This window comes from Anser cygnoides, chromosome 15 (genome assembly GCF_040182565.1).
Source record: "Anser cygnoides isolate HZ-2024a breed goose chromosome 15, Taihu_goose_T2T_genome, whole genome shotgun sequence".
Classification (NCBI taxonomy): Eukaryota; Metazoa; Chordata; class Aves; order Anseriformes; family Anatidae; genus Anser; species Anser cygnoides.
In genome coordinates this window covers 17,803,551-17,830,941 of record NC_089887.1, presented here as the reverse complement: position 1 = coordinate 17,830,941, position 27,391 = coordinate 17,803,551, and the positions used below count along the sequence as shown (strand labels likewise).

The window sequence follows — 27,391 nt, the reverse complement described above, 5'->3', positions numbered from 1 at the left end:
ACCAACAAACCCTGGCTTTTATAAAACTTGTCCAAGATCTTTAAAATGATTGGGCTTTCTGTGGCTTTTGTATCAAAGCAAGTGTCCTGCAAGGTATAATTTATGTCTCTCCTATCTCATTACAACAAAGCAATGACTTTAAATCATTGTAATAGGCCGTAATACTTCCTAGTATTGTAGCATGCATGTGTGATTTCACACTTTACATATGTTACCAGATGGATGTGCTGGGAATATGCCCAACCAGGTATCAGCGAAAGGGTCCTGTTCTTGTCAAAACAAGGGACTTAAACCTCTGTTCTCATCGATATTCTGGTTTTACTTCTGTGCAGTCTGTTGCTCTTCCTCGTATGTCGGTAAGTGTTGGGAAATGACATTGGTTCTTTCACAAGTCCTTTTAATTTCTTTGAAGAGTCTAAGGACCAGGTTTGCAATTTCTGTCAGGTACTTCTACTGGCAGGAACATTTTTTAATAATGTAAATGAAAACATTTTGAGTAGTTGTTTATGCTCAATTACATTTGTGCGTGTCTGCCCAAATTTGAATCCTTAGCAAAGAAATGATTACTGTTGTTATTGTCCTTTTAAAGCCTATTAACATAATCTGGTTTTAATGCAGATTTGCATTGTAGTTGTTGAGTATTATAGAATAAATGCAAGAGGTTACTGTGGTGCCTGTATTAACCTCTGTCATTAAAATGTTATAGTGGAAACTGACAGAAGACCATGAAAGAGGGGAATAGAAAGAAGGAAAAGAAAGCTTTTCTAAAAGCAAAACTTACAACTTTGCACTGTTCATGGCAAATACTGTTAATGTTTGTATTTTGTATCACTTTAATTAGGTGAAAAATAATTGTTCCATGTATTGTACTAGCTAGTCATCATTTACCAGCCTTTTCTTTTTCTCAACTTACTTGACCAGAAGGATCTGCTTAACAGTAATGCTTTGCAAACTGAAATGAATTGAGACCATTTGACACTGAAAGTTAGTAGCAGTTGCATTTCAGTGAAGGAAAGTGTAGACTGAAAAAAGAACACATTAACCTACACAGGCTGGGGGCAATCAGAGGTCTAGACAGAAGACTTAACTACATCACAGAACTGGAAACCTCCATGAAGTCAGGAGTGAAAGGATTGGGCAGCCTGACATAGGTCATCAAGACTTTCCCTGAAGTATCTTTTTTCTCAGTCTAAGCAGCAGATCCTGTCTTCTAAACTGGAATGTGTTCAGAGCGTTAAGGATGGAGTCCTGGCAGAAGCCAAATGTACTGAATCCCATCTCGTTGCACCATTCTCTCAGAAAGGTGGCAGGGCAAAGACAGAGACTCAGTCTTCGTTGAAACTCTTTCAAGTGGAAGCAGAGACACTGCACAAAAAAGGTAATAGGATGTTTCTGCTTTATCAAAAATAAAATTATTTCTTGCAAAATCAAATGATTTCCTAGAAGAATCTTGGGACTGCATCTTGCCTGTGAGAACTCCAGATATTTCTGTTCAAATATTAAACTATGTGAAAGGCGATGTTTGTACAGTCTGGGCTACTGACAGCTGCCTATTTTTTTGAAAGCTGGAGAGACTGCTGTAACTGTACTTTGAGTGGTTATCTAAAAGTGATAGATTGAGCTCTAAATGTGAGGAACCTTTTTTTTTTTTTTCTGCTTTAAATATATATATATATATATATATATGAATTTCCAGAATACTTTTTATTTGTATTTGTACTGATGTAAGATGACATGATCTTCCTCCTGAGGAAGAACCTTAGAGTCCAGCCATGTATTATTCTTGTATTCTTGGCACCCAGATCTCCTGTTGAATTTTGGGAGGCTGGGGTATGGGACAGAGTAAACGATTATATAAAACTAGAAAGGGCAATGATTGTAAAGTGGCAGGGTCATTGTAAAAGGCATATTTATAGCAAATAGGATTTTTTTCTCCAGATGTATCTGCTTTGTTTTGTTTCTCTGAATTTCTTTCACACCACATTTGTGTTTAGGCCTTCATTCTATGACATTCAACCAGAGTACAGGCATACATATTCATCCCTTGGCTTTACTGAAACTAGAGAGATTCTTACATGTAGAAATAAATGCTGAGAGTAACATTTCCCTAAAATTTGGTGTTAACCAAAGCAAATGGCCAGCAACCAGGTGTCTGATTTTTCCTTATGTCTTTCCAGTGGACTCCAAGGATCTGTATATGACCAGCATGCTCTATGAAAGGGAACAAACCAAGAAGGAGGTCACTGGGAAGGGAGTGACCGACCTATTGTGGAAGCTTTGCCTAGCACATAGTACGAGTTTTGAGGTGAGCTTTTACATGTAACCTCAGTTTCTAGTGGTCTTTTTGTGGTCTGAGAGTTCTACACAGACAGATGGTGACTTCCACTGGACAAGTTTAGAATCACTCTGGCACCATTCCTGTGTCCCTTCATTATACGTCTAATCCATAGTATCAAACCTGTTCCTATGGGAATTGTACAATTTATGATGCAGCAAGGGAGTGTAACAGAAAGAGGGAGATGGGATAGTAAATGTAGTAGCCTCAAAGTTATGGAGGTCACTTATTTTTTAACTGGGTGAATCCAAGTGTTTGAAAGCACTTAAAAAAAACTAAAACAAAAAACCAACAATGTTCTTTTGCTTCCTAAACTGACTGGCTTCTTTCTACTTACCTTTTTCTATTACCTGCATGCTGTACTCACTGCCTTTGTTCTCCTTTCCCTATTATGATTTAACTGCATGTTTTAGTTGTATCTTTACAACTTTGTATCTTTACAACTTTACAACTATCTTGGTATCTTTAGGTATCAAACATACACAAACTCTATTGTACCTCAGACAACTTTATATATAGGAGTTTAAAAAAATCTATTTGTGGTGCAGATTGGCAAAAAATTTTAAAAGCTGAAACATTGTGTAAAATGGAATTTGTGCATAATGGGTTGAAAAGTTTCTACAGTCTGTTATTATGAACAGATTTTCAATCTTTATTCCAAGTTAGTTGGAATAGAGGTAGCGAAGCAGAAAGATATGTCCCATTTCTGGAGTATGCAGGTAAAGCCCAAAGATGAATATTTACATTAGCATTTAGCATTGCCATAAATTGCTAGTTATGTAGTTTGTTTAATATTTAAAATACCTACCTAACATATGAAACTAATGTGAATTTCCAAAAATATGTTTTTAAACATGATACATCTCTCCTGTGTCTTGTGATTTTTCACTGTTCTTGGGTATGGATTTATTGTTAGACATGTCAGAAGAATACTGGCTCCAGGTCTTTCCTCTGGTAGTTATATGTAGCACGGGCCTGATTCTAAGAATCAGCAGAAGTTTGTTCTAAGTAGCTCTGTGTGTTGTCCTAAGAGAACACATAGAGCTACTATGTTCTGGCTACATTATGCTAAATAAAGAACAGTTTTTGTAGCAAAATATTAAATTCAGTAGAAATTGTAGTTTTGATTTTAAAAGGCAGCAGTTTTGAAAATGCTGAAGCCTTGCATTGTTTTGAGAATGTATTAGTGTTGGATTACAAAAAGAAAAAATGCTTTGAAGTGTCACTTTCATATATAAGCAATAAATCAGACTGAAAAGATGACTTAAAAGGTTGTAAGACCACTGAATATTGGGCAAAAGCAATTTTGAACTGTATAAAAAAAAGTCTGGTTTGGGTTGACGCTGCAGTTTGTACAATTCAGCATCAAAAACTTTTTTCCTACAACTTTACTGGGAGATACTGCCCTTGGTAGTGCTATTGTTTCCATGTTTATTTGAGTTCCAAAGTTCTTCTCACATTGCCTCATTCCCTCAGAACAGTTTGCACATGAAACCCTTGCTGATGAGTCTTAAATGGTTTGTTCCATGTGTTTCTGATGAATTCTAGTAATAACTATCATATTTTTCGGGGGTGCTGCGTGGGGCCAGAGGGAATCTCTTCTCACCTAAACCATTTTCACTGGTGATTGCTGCTAAGGTAGGGTGGAATATTGTGGTCACATGGAACATGCAGTACCTTCATTTTTTTCTGTGATGGCCATCATTCTAGATGAGGGTCTGCCTGTCTCCTTAGATTGTTCAGGTCTTGACATTTTTATTGATACTGGAAGCAACTGCATCAGTTAGTATTTGTCACTGTCTTTGAAATGAAGATCCCTATCTTCTGTGAAACTCTGAGGTTATCAAGAACACCTGTTATATACAATAGAGAATGATCAGCAGATGATGGTGCTTAATCATTGCTGATGGGAGAGAACTGATGGCAAAACCTAAGAGAGAGAGAGCTCTCCAATATCCCATTATCCTTCAGATTGAATGGTTCTTGCTGGTACTGGAGTTTACATATTGAACAATCTGGAAGAAAAAAATAAAGAGAAGAACACAGTTCTTGTTTAAATCATTCATGGTCAGCATGTTACTAGAAAACAGTTATGGCTTAATGGGGAAAACACTGAATTGAGCCTTGGTGCCTTCAAAAAGCTTCAGTCCTAGCCTAGGAGAAGGCACTCCACCTTCATTTGTGTAACGTAAGTCCCGTGTCAAATAACAAACACTGTCTGCATCTTTCTTGGGAAGAAGGGACACAGATACTCCAGTAAGGGTATAGATGGGGTACAGGCTTTACGGGGACTGGAGAAGAAAACCATGGTGGATTAAAGCTCTGCAGGGTAGTGGTGCCTGTTTAGATATGAATATACTGCATATATTCACCTTTCTCTTAGTTTTAGCTGTGATTAACGAGCACAAGTAGGTGTTTGTGTAATGCGGCATGAGACTTATGGCAAAGACATAATATGGAGGAAGAATCACAGTCACAACCCCCGAAACGGGCAACTTTAGTTATCTATGATAAATGACAGCCCTAGGAGTTACTCCCAACCTATTAAATGGTGATCATAGCCTGACCTTGTATCACAGCCTGACAAAGACCTATAGCACTGGGCTGGGGAGCAAGCAGCAGGTGGCCTTTCTGAGTGCTGTTCTATGGGACATGTTTTGTTACTGAGCTGTAAGCAAGTCTGCCATCTTTTTAGCATGTGTGAGGGAGACTGGTGCTAAAGAGAGATAGCAGAGCTGTAAAAATAAGGGTTCTTGATATGTAGAATAAAATCAGCCTCTTTACTTATGATAGTGCTGAATTCTATGTGACTGTCATTGTAAACACAATATATAATGGCATTTAGGAACAGACTAGAGTGCTAAATAGTGTTTGGAAAATGCTGAAAAAAGAAATCATTGTAGTGAACCTGAGAAACTTTCTCTAAATCCTGGCTTCTTTTGAACACCCATAATTCAATGTCTTTGAAGGAATGGTAGATGATTTTTCCCAGTAACAGAGGGATGTCACTTCTGTCTCGAAAGGGGCCCCGCTGGCTTCTTGTGTGGGAAATTTGTTTTGTAAATTACTAGGATTAGCACAAGTGGCTGCTGTCTGTGTCACTGCCTAAAAGAGAGGTGAATTATTCATCATAAGGCTGTCCCAGCACAGGGTTCGATTGGTCATCGGCTGTTTTCACTGTTCCAGGGTGTTCCTTCTTTGTGACAAGGCATTTCAAAAGGGATCTGTATTATCCCTCCTTCCAACCAATAAAACGCCCTTTGGGCCAGGAAAGCAGTTATGGGAATGGCGACAGTGTTGCTTGGGAGACAGCTCTGCTGTTACGCATGTATGGCTTGTTTGTCCCCTTATTGTCTGACTGTGAATGAGGCAAGATTATGCATCTCTTTCAGGACCCCAAACCAAGAATAAATAGAAGGGAGAATCTCAAACTCCAGTGAAAACAGTGAACAGTGGAGAAAATGGAGGTGGAGACCGTGTCATTTCCAAGGAAGCAAAGCTGTTGTTTAATTTTTTTTTAAGCTATTATGAGACAAAATTGAATTTCAATGTGGATGTAGATTAGCTAATGGACCATTAAGTGGACAAACTGCATACTGACAAAGAATGGTCAAAGGGATATGAGGAGAAGTGACCCTCACTTGAGAGATTTGAAGGAAGGCTGTCACACAGCTTCTGCTGGGGGCTGCATTTACATATGGCTGTCTGAATTTTGATGCTGAACTGGTAGCTCTGGTGAATGTAGCTGTGTGTGTGCATTCAGCAGTATGGGCAAGGGTATGTCAGGCTCACTCACCCAACTCCTGTATCCCAGTCTGAGCAAAAAATGTTGACATATAGGACATAGTCTCACTATTTGTTTTCTGTATGAGACATTCTATACACATGCACTATGGACCCACACAGTAACTAGTTCTTCCCATAAATATCCCACAAAAAGTTTTGTACAAACCCCAAATATTCTTCCCCTGCTTTCCATAATTAGCCCTGGTGGACTAATTAGTTCTGCCAGTAGACTTCAAAGAGAAGATTGTGCCACCTCCATGTGATATCAGACCTGTCTTTCAATTAAAGGAATAACTGGTTCTTTAGCATATGTGTAGTCGAAAAAAGAAATCAGCTGAAAAACAGAAGTACAGAGAAAAGACTATGTAATTCCAAAGAGGTATATTAAATTTGTTGGAGAGAAGGGCTCAAACTTTTACTGAGAACACATATTGGTAGGTGAAAAAAAATACGTTCATTGAACACATCAGAGTAACTTCCCTTGTGATTACATGGGGTTTATACTTGGAAGCAAATAAGGTGTGAAGCTTCCAAAGAGTAAGTGCTCCTGTACATCATAAACGGAAGTATTTTATTGGGAAACATCTTACTACTATACCTTCTGATTTAAACTATAACATATCTATGCTTGCAGAGGAAAAAAAAATGATGGACATACAGATAAGTCTGCAGATAAAAGGAAAAACAAACTCCTGAGTACAATAAAAGCCGGGCTTCTTTATATTTCATTTAGGCTTGGGAGTGGTAGCCAAATTTGCATGTAGTTTCTGGTTCTGAAAATGCGAATAGAGGAATTTACAATGAGATTATTGTTTCTCTGACATCCCAATTTCAGTGCAACTTACCTTAAAAGTACAAACAGCCTACTTCAGCAGGCAGTTCATTCCAAAGCTTTATTTTGTTAGGAAATAAAAATAGTTGTTTCCCTGCTAAATTTTGTCCTGGGGTATTAGATTAGAATTGGTCTAGTCAGCAGGTGTGAAACTGAATGAAGTTCGTCTACAGTCTAAAATTATGTTGCCTCAAAATATATCAGTCTGGAAATGACACAGGGACTGTGCTGAGGGCCACCTGAGCCAGGCCCAGTGCGGCCTACACCCGGCAGCAGCTGCACACGCAGCTCCTCGCGATGGCCTCCATGAGGCCACACACCTCCCAAGCTCCCCCCTTCAGACGGCCCACGGTGTGCTTATGTGTATAAAAGTGGACATAAGGCCTGAATTTTACACATATTTTTGAAGAACTTCATTAAATAAAGTTTTCTGAATTTTACAGACTGTGAAATGTAATCTATTTCCCCAGCTCCACGGTGCTCAGGGCTCAGTGATTTGTTTTTAAAGTGGACCTTAGAGCTAATGCTGGAATACATGTTTATCTAGCTGGATTTTAGCTAGGAATTATAAATGTCATCCAAATTAAATCCCAGGAAGTGTTTCATGTACAAGAATAAATGTTATTTTGATGAAATCAATACATTACTGCTGAAAAGAAGTCCCAAAAGAACAGAAGCATAAACAATATTTATATTGGATTTGAAAAATGATTTCCTTAGCCTATCAAACAACACAGTAAGAAATTACTGTCTTCTTACTGAAAGATAGATTCTTTTTACTGAAAATGTCTTGGCAGTCTTAAATGAAAATTAAATGTTGGCACTGCATTATTCCAATTTTTTATTACTTTTGGAAGCAACTCCTGAGAGGAAGGTCAAGAGGCCCAAGCAGGTCTCCCCCCAGACCTTTGGAACTGTGGCTTAGTGGAATTGACTCTGTTTGTACGATATTTACACAAATAAATTTTTTTTCATTGGAACCTGAGCAGTAGAGCTGCATTTAAACCTTTCACATCTGAAGTGAATAAACAGTTGAAGTGAATCTTCACGATGTGGAGCATGACTAAAGCTTGCACACTGTGAAGTTAGATTAAAGTGAACATATAAGCTACTGTATTTAACATTCTCCTAATTTTTCAAATAATGAGACTTATCTCCCATCTTGAACTTTAGATCAGGTCTCAGAGGAACATGTCTACATGCTATTTAGCCTTTAAATGCTTTTCTTGCCGTTCCAAAAGCTTCTACTGAGACCAAGATAACAATGTGATAAATAATGTATATGCAAAAGAAAATAAATTGAGAAAATGAAAGAGGCTCCTCCTTTTCAGCAGAGGACAAGCTGGACAGGTATTATAGAGCCTGGTTTGAGTCAGGATGACATTGGCAGGTTTATACTGCAAAAAAGTAGACAGGTTCATGCCCTTGGTAACATGTTCGGGTCAATTCAATTATTAATTTTATTTCCAGCATCACATTTCAGAAAATAAAAATTATTGTTGATGTCGTAATACACATCCAAAAGTACCTTGAGATGGTAGTTTCTAAAAAATACTTGTTTCAGCTCATAGGAAACTGATACTGACATATAAGTTATATGGTTTTGTGTCTGGTATTTTGGATGTGAATCCAGTACAGGTAGCCACTTCACTTGACATAAAAGTGTGGGTTAGCTCTAAATTGCCCTTAATTTCTTTCAGCCAGGCACGTGAAAATAAATTATTAAAATTATTCAACTCAGATTGAAATTTTTTAAAGTAGTAACCATAAAACATGTTCTTCAGTCTTATCTGCTTCACAAGAGCAAGGGGTAGCATGTGACTAGAGGGCTAGGATTTATGTACACTGACAAGTGCATGAGAATAACGTCCTGCAGGTAAAATAGCAGCTGTATGTAGTAGCAATTCAGTAGAGAGGAGAGCAGGTATGTCTGGGGAAAAGCCATTGAGATGGGATATTGTCACACAAATATTAGCCAGAGCCACTTAAGCAAAACTTTTAAGTGTTGGTCCCCCTTCAGTTAAATGATCTTTCTCATAAAGTTCAGATTAAAATAAAGTTAGCTTGACTGTTGTTTCATTTTGTCATAGTTACGTCAACAGTTCTGGTCATGCACCAGGATCTCAAAAAGTCAGAGAAGATTACAGTCTTCTCTTCCAGATTGTTATTCATTTGTTTGGAAGTGGTGTGCTTAGTGGTCACTGATCACTGTTGCTTGAGGGATTGAGTGGTATCCTAAGTGAAAGCCCTTCTCCTTAGATGTTTGCAGCCCCCATAGAAAAGTTGGGAGGGAAGGAAGACAGGGGCAAGCAGAAAAGAGGGGTCTTTGCTCTCAGGTTATGTCGCAAATTAGCAGCAATACTGCCACAATCCAAAGTCTCTTCTTGCTGTGTTCCATTATCTAAAGCTGGTTTCTGCACAGCAGTAATACTACCTTTATCCTTGTGCTGTTTTGCAGACTGCAGACCTTTTCATGACTCTCGTGTTTGAGCTTCGACATCTTTCTCTTGAAGCCTTAAAAACGCTATGGCAAAGATCTTCGTTTAAGTGCAGAGACAACTGGTAAGATCCCTTTAGTAACTTCATTAAATATACATATATTTATCAGAGAAATGTTTTGTAAATATTTTAAATGGATTAATGATCTAAACCTATGTCCAACTGTTGGATTTAAATTTGGAGTACTTTAAAGGAAGAATGTGTATTGCAGATCTTGTTTATGTGACAGACATGATATTCTTTCTTACCAAATTAACATTGTATACAAAATAGACTTTCCTGTCCCATGCATATTCACAAAGACAGATTTCCTGTTTCAGGAAAAATGTGAACAGGAAACTTGAGTCATGGCTTAGCTGTAAATCAGTGCTGATGGTTGTGAAAAACTACTGCCATTTGTCACAAAAAAGCTTACCTGGTTTAGTACCTTTAGTGCCCTTAGTACTGGCTGAGGAGAGGAGACAAAGGCTTGGCTGGGAGTTACAGACCTGGTGGAACCATGTCATTCAGTAGCAGCCTGGTCTCAGGATGCTTTATACTGATATTGAACTGTGAAGTTGAAGTTCAAGGTCCCCGCTCCTCTGCAGTCAGGAGTAATTGTGATCCAGTGGTTTGAGACTTTCAGGAATACTAGTCTAGTATTATTAAAATCAGTACAATTTCTTTCTTCTTCTGAAATCAATGTCCTGAAAAGTGTATACAAAGAGATAAGTTTTTTACTGGTTTCAGTATGAAATGTCATCAGCTTATTTGAAATTCACCTAATGCCAGGCTTTTTTAACAATATTTTGTTTGTAACAATATTTTAATACTTACTTAACACAAAAGGGATAGATTTTGGTTTGGCTTAGGTTTGTTCTCATCTTCTGAGAAACAGTCATGTTAATATTATATATTAGAGAGCAATCTGAACTACTCTGCCTCTTTCTATATTAACTTTAGACTAACTTACTCAGGACAAAGTCACTGGTTTTAGGAACTAAGAAGAATTCCATGTAGACTACTCTCTTATTCCGATACAAGTGCTTTTACCCAGTTCAGTTTAACTGCTTCCTAGTTAATGTGTGTTTATCCACCAGTGTGTTAATGTGTGCTCATCCACCAGTACAGGAGGTAGGTGCAAAAGTTTTACAGAAGGACTCCTAAGAGCTGAAATGTGTATTGTCTGATTGTCATGCTGGTGTAATCTTTCCACTTAGATAAGGTCTAAGACAGTGCAGGAAGGTAAAAAAAAAAAAAAAAAAAAAAAAAAAAGTTAATTCAGTTTTAATATTTTCATTTGGTATTGGTGAAACAAAAGAAAAAGAAAAAAAACCTTAATATAAAATTATTACTTTAAGATACTTTAGTCTTCAGAATTTTGGATGTCTTTGGATGTCTTTTAACTTAGTTTTCAGAGAAAGCAACCAAATATTTTGCTTAGAATCCTGGTTACAAAGAGTTATTGAAACACCAAAACATTTAATCACATCTTGGCTGAAGCTTATTTCCTTACGGTCACCAAGCCAAAGGAAAATGGTGATTTCTATGGAATCTGCCAGTGGAGTGGACTTTTATTTACTTTGAAAGAAGCTGAACCTCAATGTGTTTGTTCTTTTATTCTTGAGTATTCTGGTCATCTTAGATTTGCTGTACTTTTTTCTTGTGTTACAGGCAGCCCTTAATAGATGCTCTCCCATCTTGTGCTACGGAAGCATGTGTTATCCTAATGAAAGAAATTATAGCTTCCAGAGAAGTTGAGGAAGACAAAATGGAATATTTCTTCTGGTCATTTTCATTCATTCCTAAGCCCACCTCGGGCATGATTGAATCTCTTGCTGTGAGCAGATCAGTTTTTTTTTTCTTTTTTTTTTTAATACATTTATCATCAATCTAGCTGTCTCATAATTTTTGTATTTTACAGTAATAGTCTTTTTCACAGATTTACACAAATCTCCATCTGCAGGGGTTGTTTGGGCAATGTGGTGAAACTACTGGCTATTTTAATTTTATTTTCAAAAGATGATCAAGTCCTGTTTGGTCACTGGAGCTTGATATTGCATTTGTAGTCTAGAGACTTAAGAAGCAAAAACAAAGCAAAACAGAAATGTATGAACTACCCTGTGGACTCTAGAGATGGGTCTGGGTTAATTAGTTTTAAGGTTCAAGGTCAGGTCTGTGTGAGGATAGGATGTTGAAATTTGGCATTTGCAGGTTTATGGGACAGATATAATTATTTTCATTTTAAAATGGGTGAATTTACTAAGTTGTAAGTGCTTTTTGCTAAGTTTTTAGGTGGGATTTAGAGAAAATGTATACTGATGATGGTTTTAGTATTAAGCAAGGAATAAACCCAGCATAGGTTGCCTCAAGGGCCTTGATCCTTCCATTCCATTTATGACTTACTTACGTGGTTCATTGCATACAACAGCAGAAGTTTGCTTATCCAAATGTGTTAGTTAAATGCTAGCCTGCTGCCTTTGCCATTGAAATAATTTTTATATTACGTGCACACATACACTCTAAAGTTCGTATTTTTTTAATATATATATATATTATACTAGTGGAAAAATTCAGTAGTAGCCTTGAAGAATACACCGCACTAGCAACTGCCATACTGCAGTAATAAATGGTGGAACTATCCTCAAATACTTAACTTAGTGTGATTTTGCTATCTGTTACAATAATGAACAGTGCCTAAAATCACAGATCTGCTCACTCTGTGCATTTACCTTTGTTACATCATATCCTCAGGCACCACCAAAGCAAGCATGGACTTTTAATAGTTTTACATGTACATGACCCACCTTTCCCTCTGTAAAATGCCTGTTTTCTCCTTAATTCCAGTGGCTTTCATTTTTATGTGGTCGTGGTACTTATTCCTCTGTCGTGCTGCTCTTCACTTTTCATCTCTTCATCTCCTCTTCTCTGTTTCCTGCTGCTAGCTCTTCGTCTTTTCCACTTGGGATTATAGCAGCTGCCCTCAATTTTCTGGCTAGACATGCTGTCGTGGCAGCTTGTAGCCTTCTATTAAGAAATTGGACAGAAATTTGAAAAGCTGATAGTTAGGCTGTTACTGCATAAAGTACAGACAGGAGCAGCTTTGGTTGTGGTGAGTGAAAGAAGACTCTTTCACCAGATAGAACTTATTTGTTGTTATTATGTCCCAAAGTGTATGAAAAGAGTCTGGCTGCTAGGTAAGATGTATATATTAACCATGCATCTTTTGTACAGCTACAGATGGCATGTTGTGAGCTAATGTAAAATATAAAATCACTAAAATTGTATGAAATTTGGCAGGTTCTGCAATAAATATAGGTTTTCCTTTGTCCTCCACCGTCCTTCTCATGTAATTTTTAGGAAGACAGGAGACTGTCCACAGATTTGTCTCCAATTTGGAATGTAAATGATGTTTAAAATATTAATGTTTTCAGTCAAACTGGAACTGAGTTTTTGGCCAGCTCCAAGGATAAGAAAGCCCAAACTACATGTATGACAGGCATGAATGTCACAAATACTCTGCAGTAGAGCATAGTAATTGATCATTCCTGTTGAATGCAAGTGTTAGGGCATTGATTAGAGTTACAAGACTTGGACCTTGGAAAAGATATGTAACTATGAGATCCATAAATATCCAGTCTGGCTAATCTATCATTCATGGATGCCATATGCAGGTTACCAGTTTCAAAAGCATGTGCTACAACTATAAACATGTCATTAGATTTTATAGATGTTTTCAAATACTCTACTGTTGGACTAGGTAACTAACAATCACAAATAATTTAATTATCTGCTAATAATTTACAAGTAGTACAAGAGTATTACTTAAAAATAATTATTTATGGAAGTCTTCATCAAGGCACAGCATATTGCATAGTTGTGCTTCCTTACACATTTTAATGCTAGTTTTTACATCCTCTTCTAAATTAGTTGTGTGTCACATTGGGGATACTCAATTCATCATTTTGAGCATCCTGGAAAATAGTTTAGATTTGTTTTCTTACTCTTTCCTGAGCACACAGGGCATGATTTCTTGTGGAAAGAACTGAGGTCTGTGTCATACTGACATTACCTTAGCCCTTCTGTTTACATGTGAAGGTGGAAGAATTTTCCATTATTTCTCTGCAGGGTAGTCTGGCCCCCCCCCCCCCCCCCCCTTTCCCCCCCTTTTTTCCTTTTATTCCTTAAAGGGCTGTTTGAAAACATGCATTGCTGAGATTGAGTTTTAGTATGTAAAACTTTGGATACATCCAGTTTCTCTTGTGTGTTATAGTAATTATAAGACTTTTCTGACGCAGCCTGTTTTTTTCGTGCTTGTTCACAGCCTTTGCTGAAGTCATCAGGAGCAAGCCAGAGCTGCTTCTTAGGAGTAACTGCTCTCTTACATAGGTTTTGCTCAGCTCACAGCTCCTGTGATGGTATGCCTGCTGTGCAGAGTGTGATGAGGACACTTGGAGAATTTTTGGGAGGAAACTGCACCGTGCAAGATTCAGAAGGTTTGAGCCAGGTATCGATCATATAGATACCAGCATGTGGTATAATGCTTTATCACATTACCATTATGATCTAGAATATATTTGATGGAAATAGCATTCAGTGGGTTCCCAGAAAGTCATAAATACAAGTTTTTTTTAATGCATACTCTTGAATAGGATGAGCAGATAAAATTCTGTAATCCAACAATTATTTCTGACCGATCAGCACAGACATTCATGTGTATTTAAAGAAGGAAAAGTCTTGGGTCTTTTCTTCTGATGAAGCAAACTTCATGACTTGAGATATGGAAGAACACCCATCACTCCCCTGTAAAGTGGCATGATGATGAGAGTTTCCTATTCTTTGGTGACTTCCTTTGGACATGGATTCATGTACAGTTGTTATTGGCTATGATGTCACTGGCTAATAATTTCTATCGAGTCACAATGTTACTGTCTGTAAGCAAATTGTGGTTTTGGGAGAGTGTAATGGGAGAGTGTGTGATTTTTACCCATTTGTCTTCCAACAAATCTCATTAAAATTAGCCACGAGATTAGAGAATCAGAACTGGGAGTTGAAGTGCAGCCTCTTGAAACTCAGCAGCATGTTGCAGTGACAGGCATAGGTATCTCTGATGAGGACAACTTTACTGAAAATGCTGAGCACTACAGGAGAGACCTGCCACCTGAGCTCTCAAATCAACAGTGAATGGAATCTTTGACCCGTACTGTTATGGAAGATTTTTGAACAGTTTCACTATGTTGGCTTCAATGTGGTTTCATGGGGACTGCTGGCCCATATTACATAGAACTCCCTAGGCTTTAAAACTCTGGACTTCAGTACAGAGCTTTTAGCTAAAAAATCAGATTGCCAGCAATTAATATGCTTTCTGGATTCTGAAATGGCACAGGTTTCCTTTATGTTCAGCCAAAAAAATATGGTAACATTATGGTATCTGGTGATGAGTTATTCTTTTAAATCAGTTATTGTTTCCTGAACTCCATGTTAGATCACTAAAAGGTCCAAATGTTTGTGATCAAAATGGACAAAATATCAAAGTACTTGAAAAACGTTTAGTGTACATCAAGTCCATGACTTCTGCTTTCCTATTGCAATGCTGGTTGGTTGGTTGGTTGGTTTGAATGTGCTGTTTCACCAGGTCTAAGCCAGATTTTACTTGTGTTACATGACATTAGAACACCAGTCCCAGTCCATATTCATAAAAGGTCTTGTCCACACATTAAAGCCAGAGTATAGCTGTTATAATAGGGTCTGCAAGGAAACCTCCCATATGAGCAGCAGTTATTTTAAACAGAGATTTTTGCAAAGAAAATGTTAATGCAATAAGTTTTCATGTACAGCTGACAAGATATGGAGAATTTTTTATGTTCTGCTTTGTATTTACAGATGCAACTGGTTCTAAAAGCCATTGGAAATGCAGGACTGGCAGCAGCTTCACTTGCTCCTGTTTTGAGCCTGTGTGCTTCCCTCCAAAGTAATCCAACTGAAATTCGTCTAGCTGCTATCCAGGCATTCAGACGCATTCCCTGTTCTGTCAGGGTAAGTAATTTATTGCCAGCAGGCAAATGGTGGCTTCCTGGTACAGTCCCAGAGTTTGGACTTTCTGGAATAGGTAAGAAACACGCAAGCAAACAGGAAACAAATCTAAATGTGTCTTTCAGCAGAGCTTCTCTGCTGTTGGAAAGGTTGGTACGGCCACCTTAAAAATTGGACCTGTGGTAGGTTTTGCAATAGCTGAGGTAACATATCTAGTGACAGAGATAATGTTGTGTGGCTTATGTCTATGTGGGTTAATGGTTAAAAACCCACAATAGTTGATTTTTCCTATAGCCTGTTCCACTGTATCTGTGAAATGCTGAGTACTAATGTGAGAAGCTTGTTGTGATTGGCAATACACTGTCATAGTTGGAACATTTTGTTAATTGTTTAAGAGCAGAAAACACAAAACTTGTTTTTTCAAATATCTTCATACTAAAAACAATGGCAAAGCCCAGAGTGCTAGCCTGGGCAAAGCTGGCTGTTCTCCAGAAGTACAAGAGATTTGCACATGGATTTGCAGTTAGAGAAACATTTTGTATGGCTTTTTAAAATCTAATCCCAGCATGTGTTGGCATACTTGTTCTGTAGTTATGAAGCTCAGCATTGCTTTTTAGAGTTGATGAAAATATGAAGTCTGTGACATCTATGATACACCCTATCATTGTCTAGCAAATGAACTGCTAAACCAACAACCTCTGGGTGGGCTGTGGATGTTAAATGCTAATAGAAATGTTACTAGTATTAGTCCTAAGTCCTTAAGTCCTCACAGTTCACCAAATAAACTCTTATTTGTTGATATCATGGAAGTATTGAACAGAATAAATTTGTTACAGTCCTATACTTTGAAACCAGAAGTAATGATTTTAATAAACCTTTAAAAATGTAGCCACTGTTGTCTGTGGCAGATGTGTGAAATATAATAGAACTCTCCCCTGTGGTAGAGTAAAACTATCAATTGTACTGTGAGCAAGTGAGGCTGTGTGTTGGAAGTAGTCCTGCATCCTACCCTGAGTGGGTGTAGGATTCAGGTCATAATGACAGTTCTGGAAATTTGTGGATAGAGCAGTATAAAGAATACATGCATACATTTGCATACATATTGCATGAAGTGACTGTCGAATATTTATAGTCATGGATATCTCTTTCAGAAAGAAAAACCCGCCTGTACCTGAAAGTGCTCACATGAGGTGTTTTAGGGGTGTAAATATAACAACTGTCTTTTTCATTCTCTCTCTTTTGTTTTTTTTTTTGTAATCTTTTTGTCTTTCTTTTTCTCTTAGAATGCTGTATTACTTGAGCTGTATCAAGCAACTAGTGAAAATGTGGAAATAAGGATTGCTTCTTACTATATGGCAATGAAATGTCCAAATGAAGAGTTGCTTAAACAAGTACAAAAGAGTTTGCTAAAAGAAACTTCCAGTCAAGGTTAGCAAAGCATCAACTGAAGTCTTAGGCATTCCTCAATGATACTTTGGTGTAACGTTAACTTTACAGGTGTAATGGTACCAATCTATTTCAATGTTTATTTAATTTTAATACTTGGTAGGTTGTTTTTAAAAGATTGTTTGTATGGTTGTCCCATTTTGTATTAACATTGTGGTGCTGTTATTTTAGCTTTGTGAAGTTGTTATTTTAGCAATAGTGACTCTATTGGCACCATTTCATTAACTTAATACCAATAAAGAGATGCATGGAACTTCTCTGATGTTTAGTGCATCCCAGATACAAATGAAGAACTACAAATTACATTTTGTTAAGTTGTGAAAGAAGCAAATGGCAGAAAAAAAATATTGCAAGCTGCAGGTATTAATTAAACTATTTCTTAATTATGTTTTTAATGCCTCTAAATCTCATATTTCCTATTAATTTACTATATATAATATTTTTTGCCATTATCTTTGTTTGGTCTTGTCCTCATTTGCAGTTATTTTGTGTGTTTTGGTATGGTTTTAATATTGACAGCAGTTTAAAGATAGCATTAGGCAGAAACTAAGCAGATCTGAAGACAGCAAAGAAAGGCATGCTGATTTTCATCTTAAAATGCCTAGAAACTTTCAGGCTTCCCTGCAGTTAGTAAGAGATGCTCCATCACTGTGCCAGCAGTAGTTCTTCAGGTCAACCAACAGTCTTCTAAGGATCACAGTTTGAGAACTGCGGATGTAATGGCAAAAAAAAAAAAGGTGTCAAGAAACTGTTTATAACACAAGAAAAAGGAAAACGTGGCAACTGGGACATATTTTGTTAGAAATGCTCTGAAAAGGATTTTTTTGAGGGGCATTAATCATATATCCAAACATATTTTGCTGGGCAACAGTGTAACAGCTATTTGGGGAAAAAATTAAAACAGTTAATAACCTCTTAATCATTCATAGTTTGTTCTAATTAATGCTGCCTGCTTGTCTGGCTGTGTGACTGATTATTGCCTAATCTGAGACAGATTTCTGACATGAGAGACTGAATTGAGAACTGATGCCAAATAGAAAATCTTCTATGCTATATTTAAAAATAGTATTTTAATGTAAATAGCTTATCTGAAGGAGAAGCTGTTTGGTCTAGTATGAAATTAAACTGTAGGTTCTATAAAAGTAAAGAATCCTATCAGCCCTTTATTACCAATGCACAGGGATTATTTAAGATAGTCCAATATTTTGTATGAAGAAGGGATTTTTTCTCAATAGTTTCAACACATTCAACAAAGAATAACTTTAGACTAATCTTTGGCTTTTAAATCTGTCAAAAACATGAAAGGATATCTATAAGGCAATTTGCAAGCAGATGAAAGCAGGCTCTGTTTGCTCTCTGGACCCCAGTGCCTGGACCCTAGCTAGCTCTGAACTTGAAGCTGTGTATCCGTTTTGTCAGGATGTTGTGTCCAGACCAGTAAATCCTGCATGGATTATGAGTTTAGGCTCAGTATTGTGCTCACCTGAAGATATGGGCTGTGGTTTGGAGGGGACTTGCGTTCCTTTTTTTCGAGTTTAGACAGAAAGAAATTGCATCAGCCTGCAAAATACCATCAAGGCGCACCCTTAGTGACTCTTCTTCCTGTTCCATGTGAAAAATAAAATGTCTGCTAGCTCAGATTTACGAAAAAACTCTACAAGTTCATCTAAAATGTTATGTTTGAACAATTTAATGCAGTATTCCTGAATTTTGATAATTTCTTTCCTTTGTCTTTGGTTGACATAATAAATAATTCATATAACAGACTTTTGAGTAACAAGTGCTTTTGCAGGCATAAAGCATATTTTTTTTTTTTAGTTTCCATGTTCAGAAAAAAAAAACAATATAAAGAAAGAAGTTGTATTGTGAAAAAACAGTTATATCAGTGTTAAGTGTCTGTGTGTTGAAATATCACTGGAGCCTAACGTACATTAACTTCAGGAGAAATAAAACCTCTGTTTGAGAACCAGACTCCAAAACACTTGGAATTAGTTTGCTCCCCACAACGCAGCACATAATGTAGCCAAGTCATGAATCAGCACAGTGTTGTGCAGACATAACTCTAAATCACAATCTAAATCACAATTGTGTAAGTGTATGCGCTTTTTTTTCCCCCCAAACTGTTTTTTGGAAATATGCTGCACTGCACATTGTAGAAAGAGTTTTCGTATTTTAATTTGTTTGCTGTATACAGAGAAACTTTCTTGCCAATTTTCTCTTACAAATTCACCTGCAATTCCATTATAAACCTCAGGGTACTTGGTTATCACTTGCCAAAGTTTATGTAGGGAATCTGATAACTAGAATTCCCTATATTTAAAGTTGCTTAATGCTTGGCATTAAAAGGCTTTGTTTACTGCTGCTTGTAGTTTTTAACTATTTAAGATTTTCATGTTCTTGCTGTCTATCCCAGACTTAATTTTCATGTTTCTGCACACTGGGTCAGTGATTCGCTAGAACAAAATGAGCATTACTGCCAAAGTGAGAGTGTAAAACCATATTTCAAATAATTCTGTTGCATTTTTTCTTTGAAAAAGGGACAGAAACAGTCCTAAATTATTTGAGCAGCACAGCCTGCCTCTAATTTCTGTATGTATTGTATCTTTTTTTGCAACACTCATTTGGATTTAGTATAGAAGACCCTTTCCAAACAGCAAATAAGTAGCTTAACATTTCTCACTTGCTTGCTTAGTTAGCTGAGAGGCATAAGTGAAATTAAGGCGTGAAAGGCCAATTACATTCCATACTGGAAAACAATAAGACAGTATCTAAACGAACTGACTATGGCAAAGATAGGTGCTGAAAACGAGTGAATCTTGTGATCAGGGGAATTATTTAGGATTAGTTCTAGTATAAATAAAAAAAAAAGTTTCCTGTATCAGTCTTAAGAACAGTTTTATTTTTTCTCTAGTTCCCAAATGCTTTTCTTTTTCTAATTTAAGTGGGCTCCTTTGTTTGGAGTCATCTCTCTCAGCTCCTGGAGACAGATGATCCACTGAAGGAACACCTTCGAGATTCTATTCCCGGTGATATCCTTAGCAGAGATTTTGACTGGGAGACATGGAAATACTCCTCATATTCAGATGTCACATTCCAATTAGGTATGTGGAGTTTTAGAACTTGATGCTTTGGAGCATATGAACTATTGAAATCCCATGTCTTTTTGGGTTCTTTACACCTTTGTGTGGAGATTTTTAATTTCTAAGACATAATGGAACCCAGTACGCAAATGGAGGCTTGATTCTGCTCTGACCTTAATTGGACTATTACTACTATCAATTGTAATTCCAGTAAGCCAGATACCATGCAATTTTGCGCACATAGTTTGTGAGGGAGGAGAACCAATGTGGTGGTTTTTATTTATTTCTTTTAAAATAATTTTTATGAACACCAACTTTTAATTCCTTAGTGAGCTTCCTCAGCAGCAACAGAGCATTGGGATGTGTTTTTTCTTCTGATATGTGTGTTTTTCTTGTTGTAAAACTCAGATTCTTTCCTGTTTTATTATCTATTCATTCTTTGTTTTCAGGGAAAAATCTAGAGAATATTTTTCAGAGTAACATTATGATTCATCCATCTCTTCCAACATAGTTGTGTGAGATATGTGTTCTAAGTACTCTTTTAAGGTTAGATAACAGGCTTTCAGTCATGTCCATTAAAGTCTTTGCTGTACTAGAGTTAAGTAATTTATCTTGCTGTTCTAATGTTTTACTCACCACCATCTTAAAGGGCAGAGTTGCAATTTCCCAAAGCATGATAAGACTTGAAAAGTATATAAGAATAGCTCATCTCTGACTGACATCTGATATTTTATGTTGCAGCTGGTGCAGGTGCAAATATGGAAGCATCAGTGGTCTTTTCTCCTGAATCTTTTGTACCACGATCAGTCATGACAAATTTGACTGTTCACCTTATGGGGCAGGCTATAAATCTACTGGAGGCAAGTTCTGGGAATTTTTTTATCCCTCTACTCAAGGGACACTTGGTGTATTGAAGTACAAAATATTTTCTGTTTTCCCATTACAGTTCCTTTACCAAGCTATGCTTTTCATTGCTGCAGCAAAGTTGCCTTCAGACTCATGACTCCTTTGCATAACGGACTTAGTCACAATAAAACCACTGTTGCTCTGATAGTACTGTATACCAGTATGTATGCCAATTGAGTTATATTCAGTTGTTGCTGATTCAAATAAAAGATGAAAGCCAGTGCTGTTGCTTTCTGAAACACTTATCTTAGCTCCTGTTTAAGATGGTAAGAATCATCTAGTTGGTTTACAATGGAAAATGGATTAGCTTGGATATGCCACTCCATTAATACAAGAGATAAAGAGTTTTATATTTCAAAGTGAAGTAACTGTTCTGGTCCCACTGGCCATGCTATAAGAGAAAGGAATGCTTGGCATATAGACTCTTTTTATTGCAATTAAAAATGTGTACACAAAAGAGAGAATTTAATTTAACCTTCAGATTTCAAGTGAAGCTTGCATATTCCCTGGATTCGTATGTGTTAGTAATACTATTTTAGTGAAACTTGCAAGCAGAATTTTGTTTCAGGAGCAGAAAATTGTTTTTTTTTTTGTCATAACAACCAAATTACTGTTTGCAAAGTGATAAAATAGGAGTAGCTAACTGTCCTGTCATGGTGTAAATGAACAAGTACCTGAATACAAAAGGATTTTTATTTTGTACTGAGCTTCACATAGTCAACAAACCAAAGTGTTTTTACTAGTAAGATTTAGTACTGAAATATCCAGTATTGGATGCTAAAAGAGGTAAGATACTTTATAGACCCCAGTGATTTTGTATGGCAAATTCTCGTTTGTACAAAAACCTAAATATTTCGTCTTGATGTATTTTTAGTTGTGTTTCTGCCTGTAGAACTGTACATTGCTTATGTATCTCATTTTCAGCCTTTGAATGCTGTATGCTTTCCTGTAGGTTGGTGTACGGTTAGAGAATGCTGAAGCTCTCGTGCAGAAGATTTTTGGGCAGAAGTTTGATACTTTTGGTGACAATTTTTTTGCAAACACCAGTGAAAGAAACCACAAGTCAGGACGCCCCGTGCAAACAACAGGAAAAGTCAAGCAGAGGAAGCTGACTTTTAAGCAATATAGCCCTGCTGATCATCTTGTAACTACGGCTGGCAAGCCAAAGTTGAGAAGAGCTAACCAGAATTGTCCACGTCAAAAGTATAGCAAGATGAGTGAGTTAGTGAAGAAGGTAATTGACAGTGTCATGACTTGGAAAAATTCATAACATTACCCAGTTAACCATAGGTCCCCATCTAGTATTGAACAGTTGTTTTGCATTAGTATGCCTCCCTTGCAAAAAGCGTACGTACCCTTTTCCATTCATATAGCATTTAACAAATGCATAATATACAAAGCACAAAGGGCCATATCTTCATTTTTTCAGATTGTGTTATTGTCTCCAAACAATGACTCTCAGCCACAGGAATGTATTGCCTGTGTTTTGGGCTTCATCTTATTATTTTGAGTACTGATCGTCTCTTTACTGATGTCCTTTTGGCTATTGACTTTTGTGGCACTTTACACAGTTGCTTGATTCCTGAGTCATGTTGTTTGTGATCTGAATTCCCAGTTTGTGTCAGATGTTACATTGACCCTTTGTACAATAACTCATGAACAACTAATGTTTGGAGAGAGCTATGTTTATGACAGGGAAGTTTTGGAAATTTACTTCAATTGTTGATGTGTTATCTGGAAAACTTGGGGGCTGTGATTTCTTTAGCTTGTCTTAGACCATCTGTACTTTTAGGATTCATCTTCTTAGAGTTTCTTCTTACAGTGTGATCTCACGTTCATGTTATGTTTCTGTTGTATTAATTCCTACGGAGGGAAAATGATTTTATTTTTTTTAACCTCTTAGTTTATTTAGCAATCATGTTGCTCATAATGGTATGTTAACTGAGATTGTATTTCCTGGTATTTTTTCAAAGTTTCAAATGTCTGAGGGTATGTACTGCAATACTTGTTATTTTGTTCAGTCATCTTAGGACTAGATGTTACCTGTTAGCTGGAAAGAGCAGGTATGAGTCAAGGGTCTTAAGTGGGCTTGAAATATTTATAAAAGGCAGCCTAATGTCTGCTTATTACTAGCCTAGCCTGTACTGAAGAAGTGTTTATTATAGGCTTGAAAGAAATTTAATATAAACATCCTTCTCTTCCTGATTTATTTATCATGTCAGTTCACTGAGAGAAAGGTGAGAAAGGAGGAGATGAAATGTGAGCTAAGCGTGAAAATCTTTGGAAATGAAGTTAGCTTTTTGGATTGTGAAGATTTAAGAAAGCAAATGAAACATTATTCTTTAAATCTGGCTGAGCTTGCTGTCAAACTTCTGAAGGTAAAAGGAATCTTTTTGTTATTTGAAAGTAAATGCTTTTAGAAACTACTTTCTGACAGATACATGAAAGATACAACATATTACTTATTGTTTCTCTAAATTGAGCTCTAAAAGGCACTAGTATATATTGGGTTTAAACTGTGTATGATTAATTAGGGAAGGATTGGTTCTGCTGTCTGATGGTTCTTACCTCTTATTTTTCCTGTTCCAAACCATCTGCGTTTAAATAGAAAATTATTTCTTTAAACAGGATAGAACTAGTAGTGAACTCATGCCCTGACCAGATGCTGGCTTTGGGCTGCTTTCTACCTAATTTCCAATATCAGTTCAGTTTAAAACAATTTTGCAGCAGAGAAATGCGTTGGGTAGTTATGTCTGGAAAAAAATGTGCATGTTGGCTTTATTATGCAAAACAGAATTCTGGGATTTTGCATGTGTGTATGGTTTTTGTTTGTTTGTTTGTTTTTCCACTACAGGGGCAAGAGATCCAGCTTAATAAAAGGCTTAGTTTGGCCACGGAAGAATTGCAGTTTCCAGTAATTTCAGGCTTTCCTGTTCAACTGGCAATCAATGCCTCAGCAGCAATCAATGTTAAAATGAAAGGCAATGCAGAGTTCAAAGAACAGTCAAATTTCTTTGTAAATGGCTATATCAAGCCAAGGTAATAGCTGCTGCAGATGCATGTCACTTCTACGTATTACTGGTTTTAAGTAGTAGCTCCTGACCTGAAAGTTCTGTGTGAATGCCATTGTAATCAGTTAGGAAATTCTTGAAGAACTTGAACAGTCAACCTTACATTGCTGGGTGGTTTCTATGCAATAAGGACAGTTGTGATTTCCTATTCTGCCAATCTGATTTTGAACTTTATTGCTGTGCTTTTCCAGATCTGTTTCAAGCTGACCATTCTTCCTACCTCTAAATCAAATTCCTAAATGTTTGCATGCAGATGGTATGCTTTACCTGCTACAAGGATAGCACCTTGAATTTTTCTCAGGACCAGATATACAGTTACAGCTTATGGATCAAGAACCAATTGGATGATTTAACCTTACATTTCCTTACCTGGCTATTATAGTTTTTTGTGCATACTGAATACATTTACTAAACTTCACTATGGGCAGCATAATATAGATAAATATAGATAGGTAAATATAAAATATAGATAAATATAAAAGATATATTAGATAAATATAAAAGATATAAATATAAAAGATAAACTTACACCAAACCACTTAGTCCAAATCACTTTCCCTTACTTGATATTTCATGCTGAAGTCTGGGTTCAAATCCTTTAGGACACATCTCTCACAACACTTAATTTTACTGTTCTTGTTAGAAAGTGTGTGTCTGTGTACACACAATATCTTAAATTATTTCCTGAAACAAAATACTCATTATGATTTTAATGCTAGAATATACAGTCTAGAGCACCAAACACTGTGTGTTTACTGAAGAGGATAAGAAGACTATGGTTTAGAATAAGTGCTTTAAAAATAAAGTGCTCTTCACAGAAGAATGTATACCTGAATTTTTCAACAGTGCATTTATCCAGATTTCTGTTCAAATGGGAACTGTGGGGACTGTTGGACAAGCTGGCCTAAGCTGGTTAACAGGAATAAGGACATCTACTAGTCTTGATGGAGGAATCCAGGTTAAAAAGGGGCAAGAACTCAAAATTGTTTTGAACACCCCAGAAGAATCTATGGAGATAATTAATTTCAGGTAAGCAAGGTCATCTTCCTAAATTAGTAACCATGATAACTTTATTGAATCAGAGCTTGACTGGCAGGCTTATTAACAGAGCAGAAATATATTCTGTCAGCAAACTGTTTCGGTCTGACTGTTAGTCCAAATCCGCTATTCAGAAGAAAAGGAAGGGGAAATAATTCTGTGTTTTACACTGTTTTAACAAAAAAAGTACATCCTTCCACTGAAGTAAAATGCTCAAATCAAAATCTTGTGATAAAAAATGTAAATTATTTTTTTCCATACTGCTCATTTTTTTCCTACTAAACATTAGTGCTGTTTCTGGAACCTTACTCTTAAAGTAATCTCATTCAGGGCATTAAAGTGGTGGAGAGAAACCTTAGCAATACTTTTTCTACAGATGGTATTTACCAAACCCAGGTATAAAATAATATTTAGCAAAACACTGGAGTAATTTGGAATATAGTACTAATGAGATGTGCTCATGCACTTCTGATGAGTTTTTACTTAGGTTCTTTAATGTTAAGTAAAGGTTAGAGGTTACAAATACATACTACCACAACTGACAGATGTTAAGCAAATTAATTACTTGTGCTAATGCAAGCTGTGCTTTTAGGCTCTTGGTTTTTCTTTGGACTTACAGCTTTGTTAGAAGTTCAGCTAGGAGGCACTGAGGTCATCAGTGTGATGACATTGAAAACCACATGTAAACTGCATGGCTCTTAGGCATGACTATGGAATCATGAAGTGTTTTCAGTATGTGGATTGTCATTCCTTTGTGCTTATTTTAATTTTGGACATTGCAGTACTACAGGATATGCAGTTCAGGAAAGACTGTGGAGTTTAAATTTAAACCATCCATTTCTTTAGGACTGCTGGAAACTTACTGATGTAATTCTGTTTCTGTCAGCTAGGATGAATGACAGTCCAGAAGACTAAAAGTCAAAGTAATTACAAACCTGTTTTGTCCATTATTTGAACAAAAGTCTGTCTGTAGAGCCTACTGGATATTTCACTAACCCTCTTGCTACCAACAAGGACAGATACCGTGGTTCTTGTACTAGCAGTTTAGTGAAGTTCTGAAAGAACTTCAGGACTGGAACAAAATTCATGTCCGTACGTACCCTAAGGGGAAAAAAAATAATAATAATTAAAAAATAAAATCTAGAAGCCAGAAGGTAAAGGGATTTGCAAAAAGCTGACCATATCAAATTGCTCAGAACAGAGAGCTCTAATTGTGACTGTAAAAAGATAAAGGATCCTACAGAAGGATCTCATGATAGTAAGAAATTAAACATGGAAATTGTGGATAAAAATCAGTGCTAATTAGTGGAAATGTAGACTGAGCTTAGTAGAATTTGATTTTTCTTGTGTTTCTCATGTGGTACAAGATGACATGTAACTAAGAATTCTGTTTATATATTGTTGTAGCTTTAGCATAATTGGTTTTAAGTGACTGTTTGAAATTCTTGGTTGTAGCTCTAAACTCTTCTTCACAATGGTGGATGAGACTGAATATGTTGATATTTTCCAAGACCACACAGAAAGCAGATCTTGTACTGGGAAGGAAGGTAGGTCTAACTATCAAGTTTGTCTGAGAAATCTTGATCATTCTGAAATATCCACAACAGATGTTTTATTCACTAGAATTACTTCTTTACCATATTACTTCTAGGGGGTTCTTCAGTGCTCAATGTGCAGTATTCATTTGTATGTTTTTTTTGCTTGGTGTTCTAACTGAGTGTTCAACTGTTGTTTTCCACTAGTGTCTGAGTTTATTGGTTGGCAGCTGTGTTCTGAAATGTCATATCCTGACCCAGCTAGTGCTTTGCTTTATCCTCTTGCTGGACCTTCAAGAGTGGCTGTCACATTAACTAAGCAAGACAGAGGCCTACAGCAGTACGTTGTGGAAGCTGCATATAACTATGTTCCTCAGGTACCATTAAGCTGTGTTTTCCTTGGCTTTTGTAAATTTATTAGTTTACTTACAGTGATGAATGAATGGTATATCTTAGCACTGTATATTCAACATGACTAATTTTCAAAGTCTGTGGTGTTATTACTTTAATTCCCATTATATTGGAAAAAGATGTAGAAAACAACTAATGCTGACAGTGGGTGAATATTATTTTCATATATAAAACAGTGCACAGGTTTTTTTTTTTTTTTTTTTTTGTTTTTGGTTAGATGAGAGTTACAGGACTAAAACATCTGGCATCATTTTGATGACTTTTTTTCTGTTTGTGACAAAAGACAGAACAACAACAACAAACCCTCCCGAATCATTAGTTTACATTAACCACCTTATTTAAAAGCAAAACTTAGGCTCCAGTGGATCAATTCTAGAAGGCTGCCAGTTATTTTAATGTGTTCATCTGGGCAAGCCCATGGAAGGAGTCGGTTTCACTGT

The 27,391-nt window shown here is 36.6% G+C and overlaps 1 protein-coding gene across 1 annotated transcript in view; it reads left to right on the top strand.

The window, feature by feature from the left end:
- LOC106041217 (uncharacterized) overlaps window positions 1-27,391 on the top strand; it is a 106,095-nt gene that overhangs the window by 16,784 nt on the left and 61,920 nt on the right. The window contains exons 6-21 of the mRNA XM_066977881.1: window positions 219-356; window positions 1,189-1,378; window positions 2,178-2,305; window positions 9,412-9,515; window positions 11,106-11,271; window positions 13,756-13,938; window positions 15,315-15,467; window positions 16,748-16,892; window positions 19,853-20,011; window positions 20,732-20,850; window positions 21,849-22,130; window positions 23,119-23,274; window positions 23,751-23,935; window positions 24,814-24,996; window positions 26,461-26,552; window positions 26,748-26,917. Coding sequence (XP_066833982.1) covers window positions 219-356; window positions 1,189-1,378; window positions 2,178-2,305; window positions 9,412-9,515; window positions 11,106-11,271; window positions 13,756-13,938; window positions 15,315-15,467; window positions 16,748-16,892; window positions 19,853-20,011; window positions 20,732-20,850; window positions 21,849-22,130; window positions 23,119-23,274; window positions 23,751-23,935; window positions 24,814-24,996; window positions 26,461-26,552; window positions 26,748-26,917 — 2,553 coding nt within the window. The remainder of the gene's footprint in view (window positions 1-218; window positions 357-1,188; window positions 1,379-2,177; window positions 2,306-9,411; window positions 9,516-11,105; window positions 11,272-13,755; window positions 13,939-15,314; window positions 15,468-16,747; window positions 16,893-19,852; window positions 20,012-20,731; window positions 20,851-21,848; window positions 22,131-23,118; window positions 23,275-23,750; window positions 23,936-24,813; window positions 24,997-26,460; window positions 26,553-26,747; window positions 26,918-27,391) is intronic.